The 26,463-nt window shown below is 44.9% G+C and overlaps 1 protein-coding gene across 1 annotated transcript in view; it reads left to right on the forward strand.

Moving 5' to 3' along the window:
- The window catches only part of LOC141060434 (uncharacterized), a 108,589-nt gene that overhangs the window by 25,905 nt on the left and 56,221 nt on the right, over nucleotides 1-26,463 (forward strand). Inside the window, 1 exon segment of the mRNA XM_073556683.1 lies at nucleotides 14,245-15,562. Within this exon segment, the coding sequence (XP_073412784.1) occupies nucleotides 14,245-15,562 (1,318 nt within the window).

The following is a 26,463-nucleotide window of genomic DNA, read 5'->3' on the forward strand; positions in this document are numbered from 1 at the left end:
ACTCCAGGCAGGACATCAGGACTCGGATCTCAGATAGAGCGTCAGCACACTGGCATCGGACTCCGGACATCTGGCAGCGATCGACAGGCTCCGGACATCAGGCAGCGACCTAGAAAGGAACCCAAGCGGTCTGGAGCAAACCCCGCCAAGATGGATTGGAACCGGCAGGGAATTGCACCGAATCCCCAGCTGAGCACAGAATAGCAGAATCTCAGCGGACACACCAGACTCCTACTTCCAAGATGAACCCAGGTTAAATCACAGCAAGTCAGGTAGCAAAGAGTCACAGTCACTGGGCACAGGGTTCAAGACACAGAAGGACCTCAGGAACATCACACAGAGGACACAGTTCAGACAGGGTCAGGTAAAGGAGCAAGTCCAGGATTCAGGGAACAAGACACCACATAGACGGGCCTGGATAATGCAGCCTCCAGGAAGGGCGATCTGGGTATTACTGCTCCCAGAGCAGGCGGAGAAACAAGACACAATTCAGACAGGGTTGGTGCAGGAACAAATCCAGGAAACAAGACACAGCAGGAAACAGGTGCAAGGCAAGACTCCAAACATAAACACAGAGACCAGGATATTCTGCCTCCTGGGAGGGCGGACAGGGACAAGGGCCATGATATTCTGCCTCCTGGGAGGGCGGACAGGAATGAGGGCCAGGATATTCTGCCTCCTGCAGGCGGCAAGACACAGTTCACACAGGGACAAAGAGCAACAGCTCCCCCAGAACTGAGCACAATCAGAGCAGGAGCTGAACACACATACTCACATGGCTAGGTTCAGGAACTCAATGCGAAGCTCTGGCAACGCCCCTCTGGGTAGGGAACTTTTATATAGCAGCTTCCTCACAGCGATAGGCTGGAGCAGCAATTGTAGCACACACCCATTCCTCATAAAAACAGAGGAGGTGTGGCCGCGCGCATCCTAAGCAAAGCCAGACAGAGATCAGCATTGCACAATCCACAACCTGAGTCCTCCATACATCTGTGACATCGTCTCCCGATACTTGCCTGCATGAAACCTCCGATCCTCACAAGATCTCCTTCGGTACTCCCCTCTTATCTCCTCTTCCCACAATCGCATACAATATTTCACCCGCGCATCCCCTCTACTCTGGAACGCTCTACCACAACATATCAGACTCTCGCCTACCATGGAAACCTTCAAAAAGAACTTGAAGACCTACCTCTTCCGACAAGCCTACAACTTGCAGTAACCACCGATCCACCAAACCGCTGCACGACCAGCTCTACCCTCCCCTACTGTATCCTCACCCACCCAGTTGTAGATTGTGAGCCCTCGCGGGCAGGGTCCTCTCTCATCCTGTACCAGTCGTGACTTGTATTGTTTAAGATTACTGTACTTGTATGTATTGTGTATACCCCTCCTCACATGTAAAGCGCCATGGAATAAATAATAATAATAATTGCAAAGGACACCTGGGGAGAGCTGCAAGCCTGAACACATATGGTAAGCCATATACAATGCAGAGGACCTATTAACCCACGGATAGCTTTCCACAGCGGCAGCCAGGGACTGAACCAGCGGGTGGTCTTGCAAAGCAGCGGAGCCACGCACACATGTACGGCTACGCAGCGGAACAGGGAACTGAGCAGCATCCATAACGGTAACAGAGAACAGTATCCCTGCAGGTTAGGAGGAGAGGAGCAAAGGGTTAATGCAGACATGCAGAGTAACGCCAGGAAAGCAAAGTACAAACACACCGGCGTTACATCATAAGTACTTCATGTGTCCTCTTTGCTGCCCAAATAACAAAGCGAAAACTTCCAGATCACCTTATATTAACCATCCTTTATCCTTGTAGTTAAGTTTCTTGACAATAAAGTCTAAATTATTATAGCTTTTCGTAAAGTGTACAGAAAAGCCCTACAGGCACTGAAGCATACTTGCTGCCATTGTGCAGCAGCACAGCTTTAGATTTTGAGGATGAATCAATAAAGAGTCTCCTCTCGCTCACATTGTACAGTCATGGCCAAAAGTTTTGAGAATGACACAAATATTAATTTTTACAAAGTCTACTGCTTCATTTTTTCTAATGGCAATTTGCATATACTCCAGAATGTTATAAAGAGTGATCAGCTTAACAGCAATTACTTGCAAAGTCAATATTTGCCTAGAAAATTAACTTTATCCCCCAAAGCACATTTCAACATCATTGCAGCCCTGCCTTAAAAGGACCAGCTAACATTGTTTCAGTGATTGCTCCATTAACACAGGTGTGGGTGTTGATGAGGACAGGGCTGGAGATCAATCTGTCATCATTAAGTAAGAATGACACCACTGGACACTTTAAAAGGAGGCTGGTGCTTGGCATCATTGTTTCTCTTCTGTTAACCATGGTTATCTCTAAAGAAACACGTGCAGTCATCATTGCACTACATGAAAATGGCCTAACAGGGAATAGTATCGCAGCTAGAAAGATTGCACCTCAGTCAACAATCTATCGCATCATCAAGAACTTCAAGGAGATAGGTTCCCTTGTTGCCAAAAAGGCTCCCAGGGCGCCCAAGAAAGACCAGCAAGCGCCAGGAACGTCTCTTAAAAGTGTTTCAGCTGCGGGATCAGGCTACCAGCAGTGCAGAGCTTGCTCAGGAATGACAGCAGGCAGGTGTGAGTGCATCTGCATGCACTGTGAGGCGGAGACTCTTGGAGCAAGGCCTGGTCTCAAGGAGGGCAGCAAAGAAGCCACTTCTCTCCAGAAAAAACATCATGGACAGACTGATATTCTGCAAGAGGTACAGGGAGTGGACTGCTGAGGACTGGGGTAAAGTCATTTTCTCTGATGAATCCCCTTTTCGATTGTTTGGGACATCTGGAAAACGGCTTATTCGGAGAAGACCAGGTGAGCGCTACCACCAGTCTTGTCTCATGCCAACTGTCAAGCATCCTGAAACCATTGATGTGTGGGGTTGCTTCTCAGCCAAGGGAATGGGCTCTCTCTCAGTCTTGCCTAAAAACACAGCCATGAATAAAGAATGGTACCAGAATGTCCTCCGAGAGCAACTTCTCCCAACCGTCCAAGAGCAGTTTGGCGACCAACAATGCCTTTTTCAACATGATGGAGCACCTTGCCATAAAGCAAAGGTGATAACTAAATGGCTCAGGGAACAAAACATAGAGATTTTGGGACCATGGCCTGGAAACTCCCCAGATCTTAATCCCATGGAGAACTTGTGGTCAATCATCAAGAGACGGGTGGACAAACAAAAACCTTCAAATTCAGACAAAATAAAAGCATTGATTTTGCAAGAATGGACTGCTATCAGTCAGGATTTGATCCAGAAGTTGATTGAGAGCATGCCAGGGAGAATTGCTGAGGACCTGAAGAAGAAGGGTCAACACTGCAAATATTGACTTGCTGCATTAACTCATTCTGTCAATATAACCTTTTGTTACTCATAATATTGTTGCAATTATATTTCTGTATGTGATAAAAACATCTGACAAACACACATAAAAACCAGAGGGCAGCAGATCATGTGAAAATATAATATTTGTGTCATTCTCTAAACTTTTGGCCATGACTGTACTCAATGGTAAATTTTTCTATCAGCCCTGGAACATCACTGCAATACACTAGAGCACCATCTTGAGAAAGGTATGGAAGGAATTCCTTTTCTCTGCTTCTGTACCGTAAAAACAGGTATCAGGTTCTTTTCCTTTATCGTAGAGCCTAAAGGTTCTGCAGAATGTTTAGGAAGGTCCAAATCCCTGACTAAATCATTTAATTTGAGCTGTAAAAAAAGCTTTGGCTCATTGGGACTGGCGTGAAAGTCTTTGTCAGAATCCTGCTCTTCATATTCTGAGTCTTCTGAATCAGGTGGATTTTCAAGATTCCCTGGAGGTGAAGGGGCAGGTATTCCTGGACTGTGAGGCACAGGGTGAATCACTGACGGTAGGTCCAGCCGGGTATATCATTTCCCTCTTATTTCTAAGGTAGAATCCCTCCACGTTGCTCATACAAAGCTAGCAGTCATCTATACGATTTTGCTTCTCCCTCCAGATCATAGGTACACCAATACGAAAGCTCTCTTTCTTCCCTTTATACATCTGTCATAGGTTCTTCTACAGGAACAGAATGCACTATATGTGGAGCCCACAACTTGTTCTGATCACCTAGTTTTACACCAAAGTTCGCATAATACACCTTTCTAACCAAGTCCGTCATGTTCCTTCGTGGTTTCTTCACTACAAAACAACTGCAAATATAGAAAAAGTTGTCGGGTGAATTTAACCCCTTTCTGCCATATGTCGTACTATTCCATCCACGTTCAAAGCAAAGAAAAATAAGGGTGGCACTCACCGTTCATAAAATCCACCTTTATTGCATGTATAAAATCTTCGGCAGGGGAATAATGTGCATGGTAAGAGGATGACGGCCGTTTCGCGCGGCTGCGCTTCCACGGGTCCTACTGACACAAATGGAATTATTGGTCCAAAAAAGGTTGACTTCTCTTTCAGCAATAGAAGATAATTTATGCTCCAAGGTTTTGGTGCTCAAAGAGTGTATACTGTCATGCTGCTCACACTCTAAAAACTAAGACCTGCCGATAGTCCATGGGAAAGGGGCAACGCGTCAGGCTCCATTGCAAGGAGACTAAGCAGGTGATTTATCACCGCTGTGTGAATGCGGGTTAGGCAGATATGAATTGCAACGTACCCAGTAAAACAGTCCAAATGGATAAAAAAAAAAGAAGCAAAGCACCGTTATGTGACCAATTAATTCCTCGCGATAAAACACACTAAGACTGTGTGCACACGTAGCGATTTTTAAGCGTTTTTGCCGCGATCTTCGGCGCGAAAACGTTTACAAATCGTGCACAGAACGCCCCCCATGCATTCCTATGGCATTCCGCACATGCTGTGCTAATGCTGCGTTTTTTCCCGCGGCGGAATCGCATCGCGGAAAAAATCGCAGCATGCTCATTCTTTTGTGCGGAATCGTAAAGAATTGCCGCGATTCCGCACCCATAGGAATGCATGAGAATCGCTTACTTCCCGCATGTGGCTATGCCCACCATGCGGGAAGTTAAGCGTCTCATGTGTGGTTGGTACCCACGGTGTGGAGGAGAGGAGACTGTCCTCCAGGCCCTGGGTACCAAACCCCTGTAAAAAAAAGAATAAAAAATAAAAAATCGGGGTATATTTACCTTCCAGCGTCCCGCGATGCATTCCCGGCCTAAGCGTTCCCAGTAATGCCTTGCGGCAAGGCCCTGTAATGACGTAGTCTCGCGTGACTCTAGCGGTCTCGCGAGATCGCTATAGTAACGCGAGACTACGTCATCACAGGTCTCGCAAGGCATTACTGGGAACGCTGAGGCCCGGGAATGCAGCGCGGGACGCCGGAAGGTAAATATACACCGATTTTTTATTTTTTTTTTAGCATTTTAACATCCTATCTTTTACTATTGAGGCCGCATAGGCAGCCTCAATAGTAAAAACCTGGTCACACTTGTCAAACACTATGTTTGACGAGTGTGACCAACCTGTCAATCACTTTCCAAGCGATGCTTCAAATCACTTGGAAAGTGCTTGAATATCGCATGCGAAAATCGCAGCAAAATCGCGATCATAATCGCGGTGAAATCGCGCGGGAAAAAAACGCGCGATTTCTGGGAAGGAGTCCGGTTTTTAGTGAGCGTTTTAAAACGCTACGTGTGCACATAGCCTAAACGCTTTTTTTTTTTACCCTGAAAACGGGTGCTCTATCCCTGAAACAGTCAATTTCAGAATCCAAGCAAAGAAAAATAAGGATGACACTCACCGTTCACAAAATCCACCTTTATTGTATGTATAAAATGTAAAAGGACGACGGCTGTTTCGCGCGGCTGCGCTTCTACGGGTCCTACTGACACAAAGGGGAGGGGGAAGGCACCTTTACCCGTGTCCAGCCAAAGGTAACCGCCCCCTTCCCAGGATCAGAATGTTTGATTTCAAGCAAAGCAACCAACCCACTTGAATAGAGTACACAATTAGAAAACATCATTGTTACAAAAAAATCAATCAAAGCAGCATATATAACAAAGGCTCCCTGCGTGCTTCCCTGAGACCCCCAGAACAACGTGATAAGATCGCGTTGTTCCGAGGGCCTCCTCCCTGCAGGCCCCGGATCCAAGGTGGCCGCGGGGTCCTTCTGGGTCCTGCAGTGAGGTGGCTTCTCGGTGCCTGCTGAGAGCAGGCGCTGAGAAGCCTCCTACACTGCCTGTCAGATCACTGATCTAACACAGTGCAGTGCAAAGTGTCATCAGCTATCTGACTTTGCCTAGTGATGTCCCACCCTGGGACAATGTAAAAAAAAAAAAATTAACGTGCAAAAATAATTTAAAAAAAATTCCTAAATAAAGAAAAAAATATTCCACAATTAATTTCTTCATGTAAATAAAAAAAAATAAAAGTACACATATTTAGTATCGCCGCGTCCGTAACGACCCGTCCTATAAAACTGTCCCACTAGTTAACCCCTTTAGTTAACCCCTTCAAAAAAAAAAGCAAAACACAATGCTATATCATCATACCTCCGAACAAAAAGTGCAATAACACGCGATCAAAAAGACGCATATAAATATCCATGGTACCGCTGAAAACGTCATCTTGTCCCGCACAAAACGAGCTGCCACACAGCATCATCAGCAAAAAAAATAAAAAAGTTATAGCTCGCAGAATAAAGTGATGCAAAAATAATTATTTTTTATATAAAATTGTTTTTATTGTATAAAAGCGCCAAAACATAAAACAACGACATAAATGAGGTATCGCTGTAACCGTACTGACCCGAAGAATAAAACCGCTTTATCAATTTTACCACACGCGGAACAGTGTAAACGCCCCCCCCCCAAAAGAAATTCATGAATTGCTGGTTTATGTGCATTCTGCCTCCCAAAAATCAGAATAAAAAGCAATAAAAAATGTCACGTGCCCGAAACTGGTACCAATAAAAACATCAACTCGTCCCGTTAAAAATAAGACCTCACATGACTCTGGGCTAAAATATGGAAAAATTATAGCTCTCAAAATGTGGTGATGCAAAAACTATTTTTACAATAAAAAGTGTCTTTTAGCGTGCGACAGCTGCCAAGTATAAAAACCGCCATAAATAGTAAATCAAACCCCCCGTTATCACCCCCTTAGTTTGGGAAATTAATAAAGTTAGGGTAGGGGCTAAAGTTAGAGTTAAGATTGGGCTAAAGTTAGTGTTAGGGTTGGGGATAAACTTAGGATTGGGATTAGAGTTAGGTTTGTGGTTAGGGTTGAGATTAGGGTTCGGGGTGTGTTGGGGTTAGGGTTGGAGTTAGAATTGGGGGTTTCCACTGTTTAGGCACATCAGGGGCTCTCCACACGCGGCATGGCGTCTGATCTCAATTCTAGCCAATTTTGCGATGAAAAAGTCAAACAGTGCTCCTTCCCTTCCAAGCTCTGCCATGCGCCCAAACAGTGGTTTACCCCCACATATGGGGTATCAGTCTACTCAGGACAAATTGCTCAACAACTTTTGGGGTCCAATTTCTCCTGTTACCCTTGAGAAAATAAAAAATTGGGGGCAAAAATACCATTTTAGTGGAAAAAAATTATTTTTTTTATTTTTATGGCTCTACGTTATAAACTTCTGTGAAGCACTTGGGGGTTCAAAGTGCTCACCACACATCTAGATAAGTTCCTTGGGGAGTCTAACTTCCAAAATGGGGTCACTTGTGGGGGTGTTATGAGTGGCGGAATGCACTAAATAAAAAATATAAATAAAGTGCGTTCGCCACTCGGGGTCCACCGTGCAGTAGCTTTTAAAAACTGCTGCTAGATGGTGGCAGAGCAATCAGGCGGTAGTGTGCACAGGGTTAGAGGTCACCCAGGAGCACCAAGCAATCTCTGTTGAACTCACAGAGCTGCAAGCACAAAAAGGAAAAACCAAATAACGCTGAGCCTGTTAGAGGCACAGGAACTCAGCGATACTCACGCGGTAATTGGTCACAGGAGCAGCCCTAGATGACGGTACTGCATCCGTCTAGACCTACCGTATTAATTCGTGTATATGGCGTTGCAACCGCGAACGCGCAATAAAGCTGCTACTGCAGCGCGGCGAGGACAGTGCCGCAGATAAACACCGCTATAACGCAGGCGCGATTGGATGCTAGCAGGTGTGCCTGTGGAGCAATAGCGCGCTGGCGCTGATACTGGCTAAACTCAATCCCTCACACAATCGTAATATCAAAGGAATGGGGTTTCAAATGAGTCATTCACCAGAACATGCATCCATCAACATACACACAGCAGCAAGTATGACTATACTAGCGCATGGCGGAACAGCCATGCGCGTTTTTTATAGCAAACGGAAGTCTCCAGAACTCTGAGCTGGACCAATGGAATTAGGAGCAGGACCTGAGCACCTGACACCCGAACTCCAATGGGAGATCGTCCCATGAGCATGCTCAGAAGACGGATAGAAGGACTTAGCCTCCGGAGAGAGTTGCTGCAAAGCAATCTACTCGCAGTCTCTTCTGTAGTAGCAAATGAGCAGGAGACTGCAGGATGTGAGGGTCTAGATTCCTGCATAGTAAGGGCAGAAATCTGACTCCTAACAGGGGGTTTCCACTGTTTAGGCATATCAGGGGCTCTCGAAACGCGACAACGCCGGCAGACCATTCCATCAAAGTCTGCAATCTAAAACGTCACTACTTCCCTTCCAAGCCCCTACATGTGCCCATACAGTAGTTTTCTCCCACATATGGGGTATCAGCGTACTTAAAACAAATTGGACAACAACTTTTGGGGTCCAATTTCTCCTGTTAGCCTTGGAAAATAAAAAAATTGGGGACTAAAAGATCATGTTTGTGGAACAAATATGATTTTTGTATTTTTCACGCCCGGGCATTATAAACCTCTGTGAAGCACTTGGGGGTTCAAAGTGCTCACCACACATTTAGATAAGTTCCTTGGGGGCGTCTAGTTTCCAAAATGGTGTCATTTGTGGGGGGTTTCCACTGTTTAGGCCCATCAAGGGCTCTCCAAATGCGACATGGCGTCCAGCCAATTCTGCGTTGAAAAAGTCAAACGGCCCTCCTTCCCTTCCGAGCTCTGCCATGCGCCCAAACAGTAATTTACCCCCACATATGGGGTATCAGCGTACTCAGGACAAATTGCACAATAACTTTTAGGGTCCTGTTTCCCTTGGGAAAATAAAAATTGGGGATGAATAGATTATTTTTGTCAAAAAAATATGATTTTTTTTTAATTTTATGTCTGTACGTTATTAACTTCTGTGAAGCACTTGGGGGTTCAAAGTTCTCACCACACATCTATATAAGTTCCTTGGGGGTCTAGTTTCCAAAATGGGGTTACTTGGGGGGGTTTCCACTGTTTAGGCACATCAGGGGCTCTCCAAACGTGACATGGTGTCCGATCTCAATTCCAGCCAATTTTGCATTGAAAAAGTCAAAAGTCTTCATTCTGTGCTCTGCCATGCGCCAAAACAGTGGTTCCCCCCACATATCAGGTATCAGCCTACTCAGGAGAAATTGCACAATAACTTTTTGGGTCCAATTTCTCCTGTTACCCTTGGTAAAATAAAATAAATTGGACCTGAAGTAATTTTTTTGTGAAAAAAGGTTAAATGTTCATTTTTTTTTAAAACATTCAATAAATTCCTGTGAAGCACCTGAAGGGTTAATAAACTTCTTGAATGTGATTTTGAGCACCTTGAGGGGTACAGTTTTTAGAATGGTGTCACTTTGGGGTATTTTCTGCCATATAGATCCCTCAAAGTGACTTCAAATGTGAGATGGTCCCTAAAAATAATGGTGTTGTAAAAAGGAGAAATCGCTGGTCAACTTTTAACCCTTATAACTTCCTAACAAAAAAAAAAAATTTGGTTCCAAAATTGGGCTGATGTAAAGTAGACATGTGGGAAATGTTACTTATTAAGTATTTTGTGTGCCGTATCTCTGTGATTTAACGGCATGAAAATTCAAAGTTGGAAAATTACGAAATTTTTAAAATTTTCGCCAAATTTCCGTTTTTTTCACAAATAAGCGCAAGTTATGGCAAAGAAATTTTACCACTAACATGAAGTACAATATGTCACGAGAAAACATTGTCAGAATCACCGGGATCCATGGAAGCGTTCCAGAGTTATTACCTCATAAAGGGACAGTAGTCAGAATTGTAAAAATTGTCTCTGTCATTAATGTGCAAACCACCCTTTGGGGTTAAGGGGTTAAACACTCCTTTGTAGCCATTTTAATCACGTTGTTAGAAACAGAAGTTTAATCCACCATAACCACTAAATTCGGGTAAGCACACCACTGTAAGGCGGCCAGTGCGGTAGTCGTGGCAACTGGCTGCTCTGTTAGAATCATAGAATCATAGACTCATAGAATCGTAGAGTTGGAAGGGACCTCCTGGGCCATCGGTCCAACCCCCTGCTCAAAGCAGGATTCGCTAAATCATCCCAGTCAGATGTCTGTCCAGCCTCTGTTTGAAGACTTCCATTGAAGGAGAACTCACCACTTCTCGTGGCAGCCTGTTCCACTCATTGATCACTCTAACTGTCAAAAAGTTTTTTCTAATATCTAATCTGTGTCTCTTCCCATTCAGTTTCATCCCATTGCTTCTAGTCTTTCCTTGTGCAAATGAGAATAAAGTTGATCCTTCTACAATGTGACAGCCCTTTAGATATTTGTAGACAGCTATTAAGTCTCCTCTCAGTCTTCTCTTTTGCAAACTAAACATTCCCAAATCCTGCAACCTTTCCTCATAAGACAGGGTTTGCAGACCGGTCACCATTCTGGTCGCTCTTTTCTGAACTTGCTCCAGTTTGTTGATGTCTTTTTTAAAATGTGGTGCCCAAAACTGGACACACTATTCCAGATGAGGTCTGACCAAAGAGGAGTAGAGGGAAATAATGACTTCACGTGATCTAGACTGTATGCTTCTGTTAATACATCCTAGAATTGCATTTGCCTTTTTTGCTGCTGCATCACACTGTTGACTCATATTCAGTCTGTGATCTATTAGTATACCCAAGTCTTTTTCACATGTGCTGTCACTTAGCCCTATTCCTCCCATTCTATATATGCTTTTTTCATTTTTATTGCCCAGATGTAGTACTTTGCATTTCTCCCTGTTAAAAACCATTCTGTTAGTTGCTGCCCACTTCTCCAGTTTATTTAAATCTTTTTGAATCCTCTCTCTCTCTTCTCTAGTATTAGCTATCCCTCCTAGCTTTGTGTCATCAGCAAATTTAATCAGTTTACCCTCAATTCCTTCATCTAAATCGTTGATAAAGATGTTGAACAATACAGGGCCCAGGACAGAGCCCTGTGGTACCCCACTTGAGACATTCTTCCAACTGGATGTGCAGCCATTTACGACCACTCTTTGGGTCCGATCACTAAGCCAGTTATGAATCCACCTAACAGTTGCCTTGTCCATTCCATACTTAGTCATTTTTTCAATAAGGATTGTATGAGAGACTTTGTCAAATGCTTTGCTGAAGTCAAGATATACTATATCTACAGCATTTCCTTGATCCACCCAATCAGTGATACCGTCATAGAAGGAAATTAAGTTAGTCTGACATGACTTATTAGTTACAAACCCATGCTGACTCTGTTTAATCACTTCATTCTTATCGAGGTATTGACATACATGTTGTTTAATAATTTGTTCAAAGATCTTTCCTGGTATAGAAGTCAGACTCACCGGCCTATAGTTGCCTGGGTCCACCTTCTTCCCCTTTTTGAAGATAGGAACAACATTTGCTCTTCTCCAGTCTTCTGGCACTTCTCCTGTTCTCCAAGAATTTTCAAAGATTATGGAGAGGGGTTCAAAAATTTCTTCTGCTATCTCCTTCAGTACTCTGGGGTGTAATTCATCTGGACCTGGAGACTTGAATTCATTTAGGTTAGCTAAGTGTTTCCTCACTATCTTTCTGTTTATATATATCCTGGATTCTTCTATTCCCTTAATAGGACAGTGAATAACAGTTGATGTTGCATTTCCTTTCTGAGAGAAAACAGATGCAAAATAGGAATTTAAAAGTTCAGCCTTCTCAACATCCTGTCTTACCATTTCATCATTTTCATCCTGTAAAAATCCTATAGCATCTTTGACTTTTCTTTTACTTTTGACATATCCCCAAAATCCTTTATTATTGCTTTTGACATCTCTTGCAAGCCTCAGTTCATCATCAGCTTTAGCTAATCTGATTTGTGCCCTGCAGGTTCTGCAGACAGCATTATATTCTTCTTTAGATATGCCTCCCTCTTTCCATTTTATAAACATTTTTTTCTTCCTTTTTAGCATGTGCTTAAGTTCTGTGTTCATCCATCCTGGTTTCCTTAAATGCTTCCTATTCTTCCCTCTTTTCGGAATTGTTAACAACTGTGCTTTGAGAATTTCATTTTTCAAGATTTCCCATCCTTCCTGGACATTTTTGTCTTTAAGGATATCCAGCCATTGGATCCCTCCAATTCTCTTTCTGAATCCCTTAAAATCTGCCTTTCTGAAATCTAACCTTGACGTCTGAGTCTTCACAGGTCTTCCACCTCTAGTAATCCAAAATTCTAAAATAGCATGGTCGCTACCTCCTAGGGTCCCAGCCACTTTTACCTCCTCAACCATTTCCTCCCTGTTTATAAGGATTAGATCCAAGGTAGCAGTTCCCCTTGTTTTCTCCCTTACCTTTTGGAAGATAAAGTTGTCAGCAAGGGTTCCCACACCCTGGCGCCTCACAGGTGAAACAACAAGTCCTTTCAGCTCTGCATACAGTACTGTACTCAATTCAGCTGCTGGAGTTTCCTTGATCTCTGTTACTTCAGCCTCTGATACATAAGTCCCATAAATCACTTGGTATTCCGTGTTCTTGCTCAACAGTGTAACTTTACTGAACAGTAAAATAGTCTTCACTTTGGCGGCACACATCACATACAGAGTCATGTTCCTTTCTTTCCCTGTCTTCCGGACAGGCCCTGATCTTACTAGCAGCTTCCTCTGCCCGACTATCCCAGCCATATCTTTTCAACAGTCCATGTCCCTCCTGTTCTTTCCCGTCACCAACTCCTTATCAGCCCCTTGTCCAGCTCCAATGGGAAGAGGTGCCAGGAACGCTTCCACTGCGGCTCCCACCCTGGTCATAGACCCAGGATCTAGATTGGGGATGGTCCTTTCGAGCTGGTGCCCTTCTGCACTGTTTTCTGCCTGGGGCCCCTTACTGCTACAACAGCTTTATCCCCACGGCTATCCTCTGCTTTATCACTGCTCAAACTTCCTGCCTGTGGGCAGGCTGCCCGGGCTCCTCAACCCAACCAGGAAGTAACCAAACTACAAGTCCCTGCCCTGTGTTGCCCCTCCCAGTAAATTAAACCCTGTGCCATCTATCTCCTAACCTATCCTATGCTATTTCCTACCACTATTGCAAAATACAAAAATACAAAGAAAAAACACACACAAATTGAGCTTAGTTAAAGTTGGTATACATGCAGCATATAAACGCATGTTGACTTTGGCCATAAAACATTGACATTTTCAATGTTTTATGGCCAAAGTCAACATGCGTTTATATGCTGCATGTATACCAACTTTAACTAAGCTCATTTTTTGTGTGTTTTTTTCTTTGTATTTTTGCATTCTGTGCAAGTCGGGGTGTGGCATCACCCTCTTGAGCTGTAAATCACTTTTAAAAGCTTCCCTAGGCTGTTGTCCTTAGGTCGGGACCTGGTCCTTTTGTCTGCCCTTATTCACACACTGAGGCCAACTTTGACACATTGTAAGATTTTAATAATAAACAGTGTAGGACCTTCTTGATCAGAGTCATCTTGGCGACGGTGAGATGGCTTTCAAGCTATTTTTTATCAAAAATCATATTACTAAGTACCCTGTGTTATTTAAACGCACTTTTGCATTTTACTTATTTCGATATAGCAGGGATTTTGTTTATTTTGCTTCTTGTAGGTTTTTTCAATGTTTTATGGCTAAAGTGGACATACTTTTATATGCTGCATGTACACCAATTTTAAGCTCAATTTTTGTGGGTTTTTTTTGTTTAATTAACTAATTGTTTATATGATTTCACATCGGTATTGTAGGAGAGTTGTTTTGGTAATAAGACCATCGTTATCTGGGCAGTGCAACCAATCCTGCAGTCGTGGGCCCAAATTTACCAGTGAAAAACAGGTTTTAATTTTACATGGTTTAAAATTTACAAAATTTGTTTTATTCTTTTGACAGATGATTCTGATATACAGAATACATATGAAGACCATCCTGTTGTCCCAGATATACCCTCAGCCCTTCACATCCAAGATCTGTCTTCTGATGCTTTTAAACAAGTCCTGTTTGCTGATTCACCCCAGAATATTGAACAAAATGAAAGCCAAACGAAGGATGTTCAACACCAAAGTGCTGACAAAAGGGAGAAGTCATTTTCATGTCCAGAATGTAAGAAATGTTTTACCCGGAAATCATATCTTGATAACCATGTAAGAACTCACACAGAGGAGAAGCCATTTTCTTGTACCATATGTGGAAAATGTTTTACACAAAATTCAGCTCTAATTGTACATGAGAGAACTCACAGCGGAAAACCATTTTCATGTCCAGAATGTGGAAAACATTTTATCTACAAATCAATTCTTTTTAAACATCAAAGAACTCACACAGGAGTGAAGCCATTTTCATGTTCGGAATGTGAAAAATGTTTTACCCTGAAATCAGATCTTCTTCGACATCAAATAATTCATACAGGGGAGAAGCCATTTTCATGTACCATATGTGGGAAGTGTTATAACCAAAAGTCAGCTCTAATTGTACATCAGAGAATTCACACAGGAAAACCATTTTCTTGCCCAGATTGTGGAAAATGCTTTACCAGCAAATCAAATCTTCTTAACCATCTAAAAGTTCACACCGGGGAGAAGCCATTTTCATGTTCAGAATGTGAGAAATGTTTTATTTGGAAATCACAGCTTACTGATCATCTAAAATCTCACACAGGGGAGAAGCCATTTTCTTGTTCAGAATGTGGGAAATGTTTTTTTCGGAAATCAAATCTTACTGAACATCTAAAATCTCACACAGGGGAGAAGCCATTTTCTTGTTCAGAATGTGAGAAATGTTTTATTTGGAAATCACAGCTTACTGAACATCTAAAATCTCACACAGGGGAGAAGCCATTTTCTTGTTCAGAATGTGAGAAATGTTTTATTCGGAAAACACATCTTACTGAACATCTAAAATCTCACACAGGGGAGAAGCCATTTTCTTGTTCAGAATGTGGGAAATGTTTTATTCGGAAAACACATCTTACTGAACATCTAAAATCTCACACAGGGGAGAAGCCATTTTCTTGTTCAGAATGTGGGAAATGTTTTATTCGGAAAACACATCTTACGGAACATCTAAAATCTCACACAGGGGAGAAGCCATTTTCTTGTTCAGAATGTGGGAAATGTTTTATTCGGAAATCAAATCTTACTGAACATTTAAAATCTCACACAGGGTAGAATTCATTTTCATGTACTCTAAGTGGAAAGTGTTTTAAGCAAAAGTTCCTTCTGATCGTACATCAAAGAACTGACCCTAAAAAGTCATATCCACTAGTGACCGTACTTATTTACACAAATTTGATAAGCCAAAAACATTTTTACCTACAGTCCAGCTAGGTAAAAATGTGGTTTTCCCGCACACGTATCACATACAAGTTCGCTCCCAATTCAGCCATTTGTAGTGAACGTGTATAATATTCTAGTTCTTTAACAATGGGCAAGGCGCGTGGCAAGGGACGGGGAAGTGGACGTGATGGTGCAGGCCGAGGCCGTGGGCAAGCTGAAATTGGACCACCAAAAACACCCACATCTTCTTGCTGGACCTTAGTGTACGAAGTCCAAGGGGACCATGGCAAGACAGCACTATTGAAGCCCGAGCAGTGTGAAATGGTTGTTGTTCGGATAGCGGATAATACTTCCAGTTACTTATTCACCACCACAAGCACCCTGTCTTCCACACGGTCAAGTCAGAGAAGCCATGAATCTGGACCCCATATTTCTCACCCTGATCCTCCTTTGTCCCACTATGCTGAGTGCCCTGAGACAACTGATCCCACACTCGGACACTCCAAAGAGCTGTTCAGTTTTCCATTTGTAGATTCGTGCCTCCCGCCTGCTCCACTTGAAGCGGGGCAAGATGATATTCCATGTAGCGATGCACAAATATTTGAGCAGCCACAGTCACAAGAGGTGGATGACGATGAGACACAATTGCCGGAAAGTCAGGAGGAGGACCAGGGTGCAGAAGTGGAAGATGAGGTGGTGGATGATAGGCAGGAAGAAGCAGTCTGGTGGCTGCAGACAGAAGGCGTGCAACCGATCCCTGTAACACCAACATGACGGAAGTTGCCATTCCAACTGTTAGGTCTTCCCGAGTCTGGTTATTTTTTAAAGACTCTGCCAATAACCCCAAACAGGCCATTTGCAACACCTGTCATGCCAGCATCAGCAGGGGTAGCAAAACTACCAGCCTTACCACAGCCAGCATGATCAGGCACATAGCAGCAAAGCACAAGACTTTGTGGGCTCAGGCTCCAGGAACAGTGTCTGCGGGTGGCACCACTGCTTCTTCCACTGTTGTGCGTGCAAGCCAATCCCCTGTCCATGGTGCAAGCGAAGATGCCTCCTTCCCTGCTCCTGCCGTTGCCCACAGTCAAATAGCACCATCATCAAGCACGTCCTTGTCCCAGCGCAGCCTTCAGTTGTCCATTCCCCCAGTCATTGGAACGTAAGCGGAAATACTCAGCCAATGCCCCACAGGCCACAGTACTCAATTCTCATATTTCTCGTCTGCTTGCTCCCTTTTAGGGTCGTGGAGACGGAAGCTTTCTGCAACCTGATGGCGGCGGCCGTCCCAAGGTACTTGGTCCCCAGCCGCCACTATTTCTCCCGCTGTGCCGTCCCGGCATTACACAAGCACGTGTCCCACAACATTACCCGTGCCCTCAACAATGCAGTTTATGTGAAAGTACACCTAACCATGGACACGTGGACAAGTGCTTGTGGCCAGGGACGGTACATCTCGTTGACGGCACACTGGGTTAACATAGTGGAAGCCGGGACCCAGTCAGACCTTGGGATGGAATACGTCCTCCTGACACCAAGGATTGCGGGCACTACGTTAATCAGGGTTGCACCCACTGTGTACAGCACCTCCTCCTCTTCAGCCTCCATCTCCAAAATGAGCACATCAGTCACAAGCTGGAAGCACTGCTAAAGCCAAGTGGCAACAGGCTGTGCTGAAGCTAATTTGTTTAGGTGACAAACTGCACAATGCTGAAGATTTGTTGACTGCTCTGAAAGAGCAGGAAGATGTGTGGCTGACACCGCTAAATCTCCAGCCAGGCATGGTTGTATGTGACAATGGCAGGATCCTGGTGGCGGCTCTGAGGTAGAAAGAGATAGAAAGGTCATACCACAATAGGTACACTGTGCCATCAGATACCGCAGCCTCAATGCGCGTTTCGCGTGGGCTCCCTCAGGGGACCTATTGTGGTATGACCTTTCTATCTCTTCTCTTTATATCCTGGCTTTAATCTACTGACGCTTTATGTTTTTTTTGTCTCCTGCTAGCTGGACAACGTGCAGGGTATTATATACTGTATATGATAGTGCACTGGTTGCTACAAGTAGTAGATATATATATAGATACAGTGGGGCAAAAAAGTATTTAGTCAGTCAGCAATAGTGCAAGTTCCACCACTTAAAAAGATGAGAGGCGTCTGTAATTTACATCATATGTAGACCTCAACTATGGGAGACAAACTGAGAAAAAAAAATCCAGAAAATCACATTGTCTGTTTTTTTTTCATTTTATTTGCATATTATGGTGGAAAATAAGTATTTGGTCAGAAACAAGCAATCAAGATTTCTGGCTCTCACAGACCTGTAACTTCTTCTTTAAGAGTCTCCTCTTTCCTCCACTCATTACCTGTAGTAATGGCACCTGTTTAAACTTGTTATCAGTATAAAAAGACACCTGTGCACACCCTCTAACAGTCTGACTCCAAACTCCACTATGGTGAAGACCAAAGAGCTGTCAAAGGACACCAGAAACAAAATTGTAGCCCTGCACCAGGCTGGGAAGACTGAATCTGCAATAGCCAACCAGCTTGGAGTGAAGAAATCAAAATGGAAGACATTAGAAAATGGAAGACATACAAGACCACTGATAATCTCCCTCGATCTGGTGCTCCACGCAAAATCCCACCCCGTGGGGTCAGAATGATCACAAGAACGGTGAGCAAAAATCCCAGAACCACGCGGGGGGACCTAGTGAATGAACTGCAGAGAGCTGGGACCAATGTAACAAGGCCTACCATAAGTAACACACTACGCCACCATGGACTTAGATCCTGCAGTCCCAGACGTGTCCCACTGCTTAAGCCTGTACATGTCCGGGCCCGTCTGAAGTTTGCTAGAGAGCATTTGGATGATCCAGAGGAGTTTTGGGAGAATGTCCTATGGTCTGATGAAACCAAACTGAAACTGTTTGGTAGAAACACAACTTGTCGTGTTTGGAGGAAAAAGAATACTGAGTTGCATCCATCAAACACCATACCTACTGTAAAGCATGGTGGTGGAAACATCATGCTTTGGGGCTGTTTCTCTGCAAAGGGGCCAGGACGACTGATCCGGGTACATGAAAGAATGAATGGGGCCATGTATCGTGAGATTTTGAGTGCAAACCTCCTTCCATCAGCAAGGGCATTGAAGATGAAACGTGGCTGGGTCTTTCAGCATGACAATGATCCAAAGCACACCGCCAGGGCAACGAAGGAGTGGCTTCGTAAGAAGCATTTCAAGGTCCTGGAGTGGCCTAGTCAGTCTCCAGATCTCAACCCTATAGAAAACCTTTGGAGGGAGTTGAAAGTCCGTGTTGCCAAGCGAAAAGCCAAAAACATCACTGCTCTAGAGGAGATCTGCATGGAGGAATGGGCCAACATACCAACAACAGTGTGTGGCAACCTTGTGAAGACTTACAGAAAACGTTTGACCTCTGTCATTGCCAACAAAGGATATATCACAAAGTATTGAGATTAAATTTTGTTTCTGACCAAATACTTATTTTCCACCATAATATGCAAATAAAATGAAAAAAAAAACAGACAATGTGATTTTCTGGATTTTTTTTTCTCAGTTTGTCTCCCATAGTTGAGGTCTACCTATGATGTAAATTACAGACGCCTCTCATCTTTTTAAGTGGTGGAACTTGCACTATTGCTGACTGACTAAATACTTTTTTGCCCCACTGTATATATATATATATATTTATATACTGTGTATATATATATTATAATAATTGTCTCAATGGCTTGGATATAACTTTTGGTCTTTTACCTGGTCCATATATATATATATATAACTCTGTTGCCTCAGATTTTTATTGTCTGTGTCCTTCTATATCTATTTTCTGTGCATATGATGTAATTTTTACATAATTTTATGATTGAATTAATAAAATATATTTGATATTATTCAATAGAGGTTCTTTTGCTCCTATTTTTAGTTGTCTCCAATTATTGCTACGGGAGTAAACCTGTTACTTACTTATTACTATTGTGGCATTGGTGTTTTTATTCGTGTTTTTTTGTATTCATTGCAATTCCAATCCAGCAGAAGCAGGGGAACACTGGCAAAGTTCTGGGACAGTTTTATCAGACCCTCCCATCACCCTGGCCCTGAGGCGAGGTGTAATCTCACAAGGAATGCAATGTTTTCTAAGATGCTGAGGGTGTACCTTACTAACCGTACCAACGTCCTCCGTGATTCCTCATTGCATTTTAATTATTGGGTATCCAAGCTGGACACGTGGCATGAACTGGCTTTCTACGCCTTGGAGGTCCTGGCCTGCCCTGCCGCTAGCGTTTTGTCAGAGCGGGTTTTTAGTTCCGCTTGTGGAATTATCACATATAATCGCATTCGCCTTTCAACGGAAAATGCAGACAGGCCGACTCTTATAAAAATGAACAAGGGCTGGATTGGGCCAGACTTCTCGACACCACCAAATGATGACAGGGAAACATAACCTCCGATGTAGTGTCTTTTTGGGAGGTGTATTCCCATGCTCCTCTTCACACCCACACATGGGTATATGCTTCCTGATTTTGCTATCTGGTGTCCTCCTCCTCATCCTCACCGTCCACCACCACTCGAACACCAGGGTGAACGTATTCCGTCATGCTCCAGCCACTCTATTTTTTTGAAAGGGTGTTATGATGCCCGTCACCAAATTTCAAAAAATATGTACCCCCCCAAGGGGAACTGTTAGCCAGCCCACTTAGTGTATGGGCATTACAAGTCTAGGAGACCCGCTCCTTTACATTGGGCCTATTTTTTAATGAGGCCTTCTTCCATGTCTCATCATCCACTGCCACTAGATCACCATGGTTAACGTGTTCCATGCTGCTACAGCCAGTGTCGAATTATTAACAAGGGTGGGTGGTTATGCTGGGCGTAAAATACTTGTTGAATAAAAGGTTGAGGTGTACCCCTGAGGTGTATGGGCAGCACGGTGGCTCAGTGGTTAGCGCTGCAGCCTTGCAGCGCTGGAGTCCTGGGTTCGAATCCCACCAAGGACAACATCTGCAAGGAGTTTGTATGTTCTCCCCGTGTTTGCGTGGGTTTCCTCCGGGCACTCCGGTTTCCTCCCACACTCCAAAGACATACTGATAGGGAATATAGATTGTGAGCCCCACCGGGGACAGTGATGAAAATGTGTGCAAAACTGTAAAGCGCTGCGGAATATGTTAGCGCTATATAAAAATAAAGATTATTATTATTATTATTATTATTATTACCCCACAGGGGAAATGTTTGCCAGCCCATATACTTAGTGTGTGGGCACTACAAGTCTAGGAGACCCGCTCCTTTGTAATGGGACGTTTTTTTTTTATGAGGCCCTCCATCTTTCTTCCAAAGGGGGATTGGTGTTATTGGGGTGCATGACTTGGTAGCAGGGCAGGCCTTGCTGTCAATGAATAAGAAAACAGTATGGAAGTATGAAATGAATAATGTGAAGTGGATTTTCCTGTGGCCATCCAGTGCGTGGCTTGAAAAGCTTATTGGTGTGCACGTAACTTTGGGGCGGGGCAGGCCTTGCATTCAATGCAACATTTTTTCAGGAAGCCCTCCTGTACCTCTCGTGAAAGGGGTATTGGAGTGCGTCGTAATTCTTGGCAGCCCAACCACTCACTGCATAGGCTATAACAGCATAGGAGACCCACAGTTTAATAATGGCCCTTTAAGAAGATTAATGCCGCCTGATGCCCCTCTATAAATAGGCTCTGTGACTTTAAGAGTCCCTCCTTCATAAATGAAACAAGATGTGTCTGCTTATGTGTCACACACCACATGGCCAGCTAGGGTTGGTAAATGTTACAATGATATTTCCCAGTGATTGCATTTGTATTGGTTGAAAGCAATGCTAAGGTTGCAAAACGCTTCAAAAACGCTGTGTGTGAACATAGCCCAAGCGGTGGAGGAACATTTTTGTTTTGGCTTAGATAAAAGTAATTAACGTGGAAAGGATGTAACTTAACATTTTTCCCAGCAAAATCCATTTTGGTTTCATTTTTGTAGGTTTTTTGTTGCACCTGTAAAAAGGGAGTGAAACTGACAACATTGTTTAGAGCTGTGACCTAGGAGTCAGGAATGCTTCCAGGGGCAGTTGCCATGATGTTCCCGTGTCATTTGAGCAGTGTTTCGATCATTTTCTAACATTTTTAGACCTTGAAAGGACCCCCGGGGGATCGCGGTAAAAATGCTCGGGTCTCCTATAGACTTACATTGGGGTCGTTGTTCTGTCCGAGTACCCGAGTATTCCAATTTGCTCGACCCGAGCACCTGAGCATTTTAGTGCTCGCCCATCACTACTGTCCACCTGTCAAATCTCTTTTAGACATCATGGCAGTCACAGGAAAGTAGAACTTTTTAATTGTTTCAGTCAAATACCATGATGGATAACATCTGCAAGAAGTTTGAATGTTCTCCCCTTGTTTGCGTGGGTTTCAACACACAGGCCGAAAAAAATACTAATAGTGAGTGTAGATTGTGAGCCCAAGATGGGGACAGTGATGTATGATTGTGACTCATCAGCATAGGTAAAGAATCGGTTTTGTGCTTCTAACACTTCACTGTTCCCGCATGTTTTGGAAATAAGGGATCCATGGGATTAAGAGCTAATAACATGCGCTCAGCTGTTGATAACATTATTGGGTTGTAAAGGAGCTCTTATATGGGATTTTTCATGTGTGCAGAGAAATACAGTCATCAGGATAAAAAAGTTTGGAATAGGCCCGGTCTCCCTATCTCACACATTAAGGAGGTTGTCCATGTCCTTGACTCCATTACTGTTTTTCCAGAAATGCCAAAGTATAATGCTCCTAAAGAGCCCCTAAAACTGTTTAATGCTGTTTTATGCCTTTTTGCTTCGGTTTCCTGTTCTTTGGCATCAGCTCTGCTGTCACAGCTCTGCTTCCTTTTCAAGATTCCTCTGCTCCCTTCTGACTACATTTCTTAACATCCTTTGTGCTTGGCCCAGCCCCTGTAAGGATAGGTTCACATTGCGTTAGGGCATCCGTTTAACGTATCCGTTAAACGGATGCGCTAACGCTGATGTCATTTTTTACATCTTTAGTGACCTAGCACTAACGGTATGCGTTAACGCTAGGTAGCGCTAAGGTCCCATGCGCTACCAAGTGTTAACCCATACAGTTCTATGCACAGCGAGCGGGTCCGTTCGCTGTGCGTTACTGCCAACGCACCCAAAAACGCTGCAAGCAGCGTTCGAGGGTGCGTCATGAATTAACGTATACTATCTAACGCATGCGTTAGTATCATTGCGGGCAATGGCGGCGTTAACGGACCCGTTACATAGCGTTAGTGCCGCTATGTAACGGATCCGTCAGCGCATTGCCCCCTAGCGCAGTGTGAACCCAGCCTACCTCTTCCTAAACCTTTCTCACTTCCCCACTGGCATCAGACACATCGGCACGATCTCCTGTATAGACCAATGTTACAGGGAATAGAAGAAGAGCACAAAGCACCAGAACAGCAGCTCTGGCAACAGATATCCCCTACTCCTCTGAGTAATGGATGGACAGGTAGAAAGTTATCAATGTATTTGTAACATAGAGGGAATACAAAAGGGTTTTAATAGATTACACAGGGTAGAAAGCAGAGTGTGTGTATATGTGTTGTGGCAGGGCTAAGGGTCGTGTAATCGATGGGAGATATGTGTCTCATAAATGGCTTGTCTCTATAATGTAAGGCAGAAGTAAAGCATAACAGATATTGTTATTGTTTTTGTTTGAAGGACCTGTGGTGAGGTCACAGTCAGGTGACCAGTCAGCTGCTGGGAACGTGGGTGTGGCTACAGCCTTATAATGTGGCCTGCTCCTGAACCAAGGAGTTGTGTATGGGGAGGACTAAGCCTCCCATGTGTGCTGAGACTCCTGCACTGAGTCTACAACTACGGACATTGTGTTATTTTGCCTGAGCTAAAAGGCTATTTGTTTGCTGTTACGTTGCCTTGTGCGTTTATGCCGTGAATAAACTGCAAGCACTGTGGAAGAACCTGTCTCACATTTGTCTCCCGCTGCACCTAAGCGAGCCACATCCACACAATTGGTGGTACACGTGCGGGCAGCGGTCCCAGCAGAGACTTGAGACAGTTGCTGCATGTCCTGGGTGAAGTTTGCAGCGGGGCAACAAGCATTGCCTGGAATCATGGAGGACCTCATGAAACACCTGGTCCAGTCCCAGGCACTGCAGCAGGAAACCAACAAGCTGCTGTTACAGCAGATCCAGCAAAGCCAGCAGGAGCAGCGGCAGCAGTTCCAGCAAAGCCAGCAGGAACAACGGCAGCAGATGCAGCTTCTGGCAATCGCCATCCAGGAGGGCAGGACGAGCGCCCCAACCCCAGGTCGGGCTGATGCCACCGACGTCGAGAAGGCGGTAAGACGCGCATTACAAAAAATGACCCCTGAGGATGATGTGGAGGCCTTCCTGACGGTGTTTGAGAGGGTGGCTGAGAGGGAAAAACTTCAGCCAGAGCGGTGGGCGGAGGTACTGGCCCCTTACCTAACGGGGGAGCCCCAGAAGGCGTACTTTGACCTGACGGTACAAGATGCCAGAGAGTATCCCAAATTAAAAGCGGAAATTCTCGCCCGCTTGGGGGTAACAATGACTACCAGGGCACAGAGAGTGCATCGTTGGGCCTATCACCGGGACAAACCCCCGCGCTCCCAAATGTTTGACCTGTTGCACCTGGTCCAGAAATGGCTGCAGCCAGAGTCGGCTTCCCCGGCACAGATGGTAGAGCGAGTTGTGATGGATCGGTTTGTGCATTCTCTGCCGAGACCTCTACAGACTTGGGTTGCCCAGGGTGATCCCCAAAATGCTGATGAACTGGTTGGGCTGGTCGAGAGATACCAGGGGATGGAAGGTTCCTTGGGGAAGCAGCCCATTCCATATTGGGGGTCCCAGCAGGGGGCGGAGTCACAAAAAGGGGTGGTGCGTCCAAGGTCAAAAGGGGCGGGGGAGGCGGTGCCCAAGGTCCCCTCGGGTGTTATTTGCTGGAAGTGTCATGGGCCAGGATATATAGCGGCCCGTTGTCCCCAGACCACCGAGCAGATGGACTGCAGCATGGGACGCCGTAGTTCATACTACGCATATCCAGCTTGCAGTGTGAACTCACTACCTAACAAGGGGCCACAAGCGTGTCCCGTGAAGGTGAACGGTCGAGCAGTAATGGCGCTTCTGGACTCCGGGAGCTTGGTGACACTTGTGAGGGCCAGTTTTCCTCTAAACATACTCCCGGGTAAAAAGATTGGTGTTCGGTGCATACATGGCGATGCAAAGGACTACCCTATGGCTAGGGTGAAGATTGAAACGGCGCATGGCACCGAGTCGCATGAAGTTGGCGTTGTTCGAGACTTGTTGCATCCCATAATTATTGGCCGGGATTTCTGTCTGTTTTGGGATCTGTGGGGGATGGGTTCTGAGTGTGCTAGCAAGAGCAGGGAACCAATCCACCCCACTGAGGTATCGCCACCACCAGAGGCAGACGAGTTCCCTTTATGTGTCCTTGTTGGGGATGAAGAGGAAGGGTCCCCTGTACCTGACATCCCGGAGTTAGGGGTGGCCGGGGAGAATTTTGGGACTGCCCAACATAGGGACCCCACACTAAGGGAAGCCTTTAACAATGTCACCGTCATTAATGGGGTTGCACAAGAGCCGGGAGCAGACACAAGGTTTCCCCATTTTATGTTGAGTGGGGAATTGTTGTACCGGGTCACGAAAATAAGGGAGGAGGTGGCAGAGCAGTTAATAGTACCAGGCCCCTATAGACGAAAAGTGTTGGACATGGCCCATTCACACATCTTGGGGGGACACCTGGGGGTGGAAAAAACCCAGGAACGGATTGTACAGAGGTTCTATTGGCCTGGGTGTCACCGGGAAATAGTAAACTATTGCAGGTCCTGCCCGACATGTCAGTTAACTGCCCCCACATCTCATTTTCGGAACCCTCTTGTGCCACTGCCCATTATTGAGGTGCCATTTGAGAGAATTGCCATGGACTTGGTCGGTCCCTTAGTTAAATCAGCTCGGGGCCATCAGTATATATTAGTCATCCTGGACTATGCCACACGCTATCCTGAGGCCATTCCCCTGAGAAACTCCTCTGCGAAGAGTATAGCCCGTGAGCTGGTCCATGTGTTTTCCCGGACGGGTTTGCCGAAGGAGATCCTGACCGACCAGGGGACACCTTTTATGAGCAAGGTGATGAGAGAATTGTGCAGAGTCTTGCAAATTTCCCAGCTGAGGACTTCAGTGTACCATCCACAGTCAGATGGCCTTGTTGAGAGGTTTAACAAGACCCTGAAGAGCATGCTGAGAAAAGTCATAGAGGAAGATGGTAGAGACTGGGATTGTCTCTTACCGTATTTACTGTTTTCTATCCGTGAAGTTCCCCAGGCCTCCACGGGGTTCTCCCCCTTCGAGCTTCTGTACGGCCGGCATCCGCGAGGTCTCCTAGATATAGCCAAGGAAACCTGGGAAGCCGAAGTCACGCCCCACAGAAGCGTCATTGAGCATGTGGCACTGATGCAGCAGAGGGTTGCAAAGGTGATGCCCATTGTTAAAGAACATCTCCGCCAGGCACAAGAGGCTCAGGCCAGGGTCTACAACCGGTCAGCCAGAGTGAGGCAGTTCAATCCGGGAGACCGAGTTCTCGTGCTAATCCCGACGGTGGAAAGTAAGTTCTTGGCCAAGTGGCAAGGGCCATATGAGGTGGTGGAGAAACTGGGAGACGTAAACTACAAGATCCACCAACCCGGAAGACGGAAGCCATACCAGGTTTACCATGTTAACCTTATCAAGCCGTGGCAAGATAGAGAGC

The sequence above is a fragment of the Dendrobates tinctorius genome, unplaced genomic scaffold, assembly GCF_039654945.1.
Source record: "Dendrobates tinctorius isolate UK_male_01 unplaced genomic scaffold, ASM3965494v1 ptg000237l, whole genome shotgun sequence".
In the NCBI taxonomy this organism is placed as follows: domain Eukaryota; kingdom Metazoa; phylum Chordata; class Amphibia; order Anura; family Dendrobatidae; genus Dendrobates; species Dendrobates tinctorius.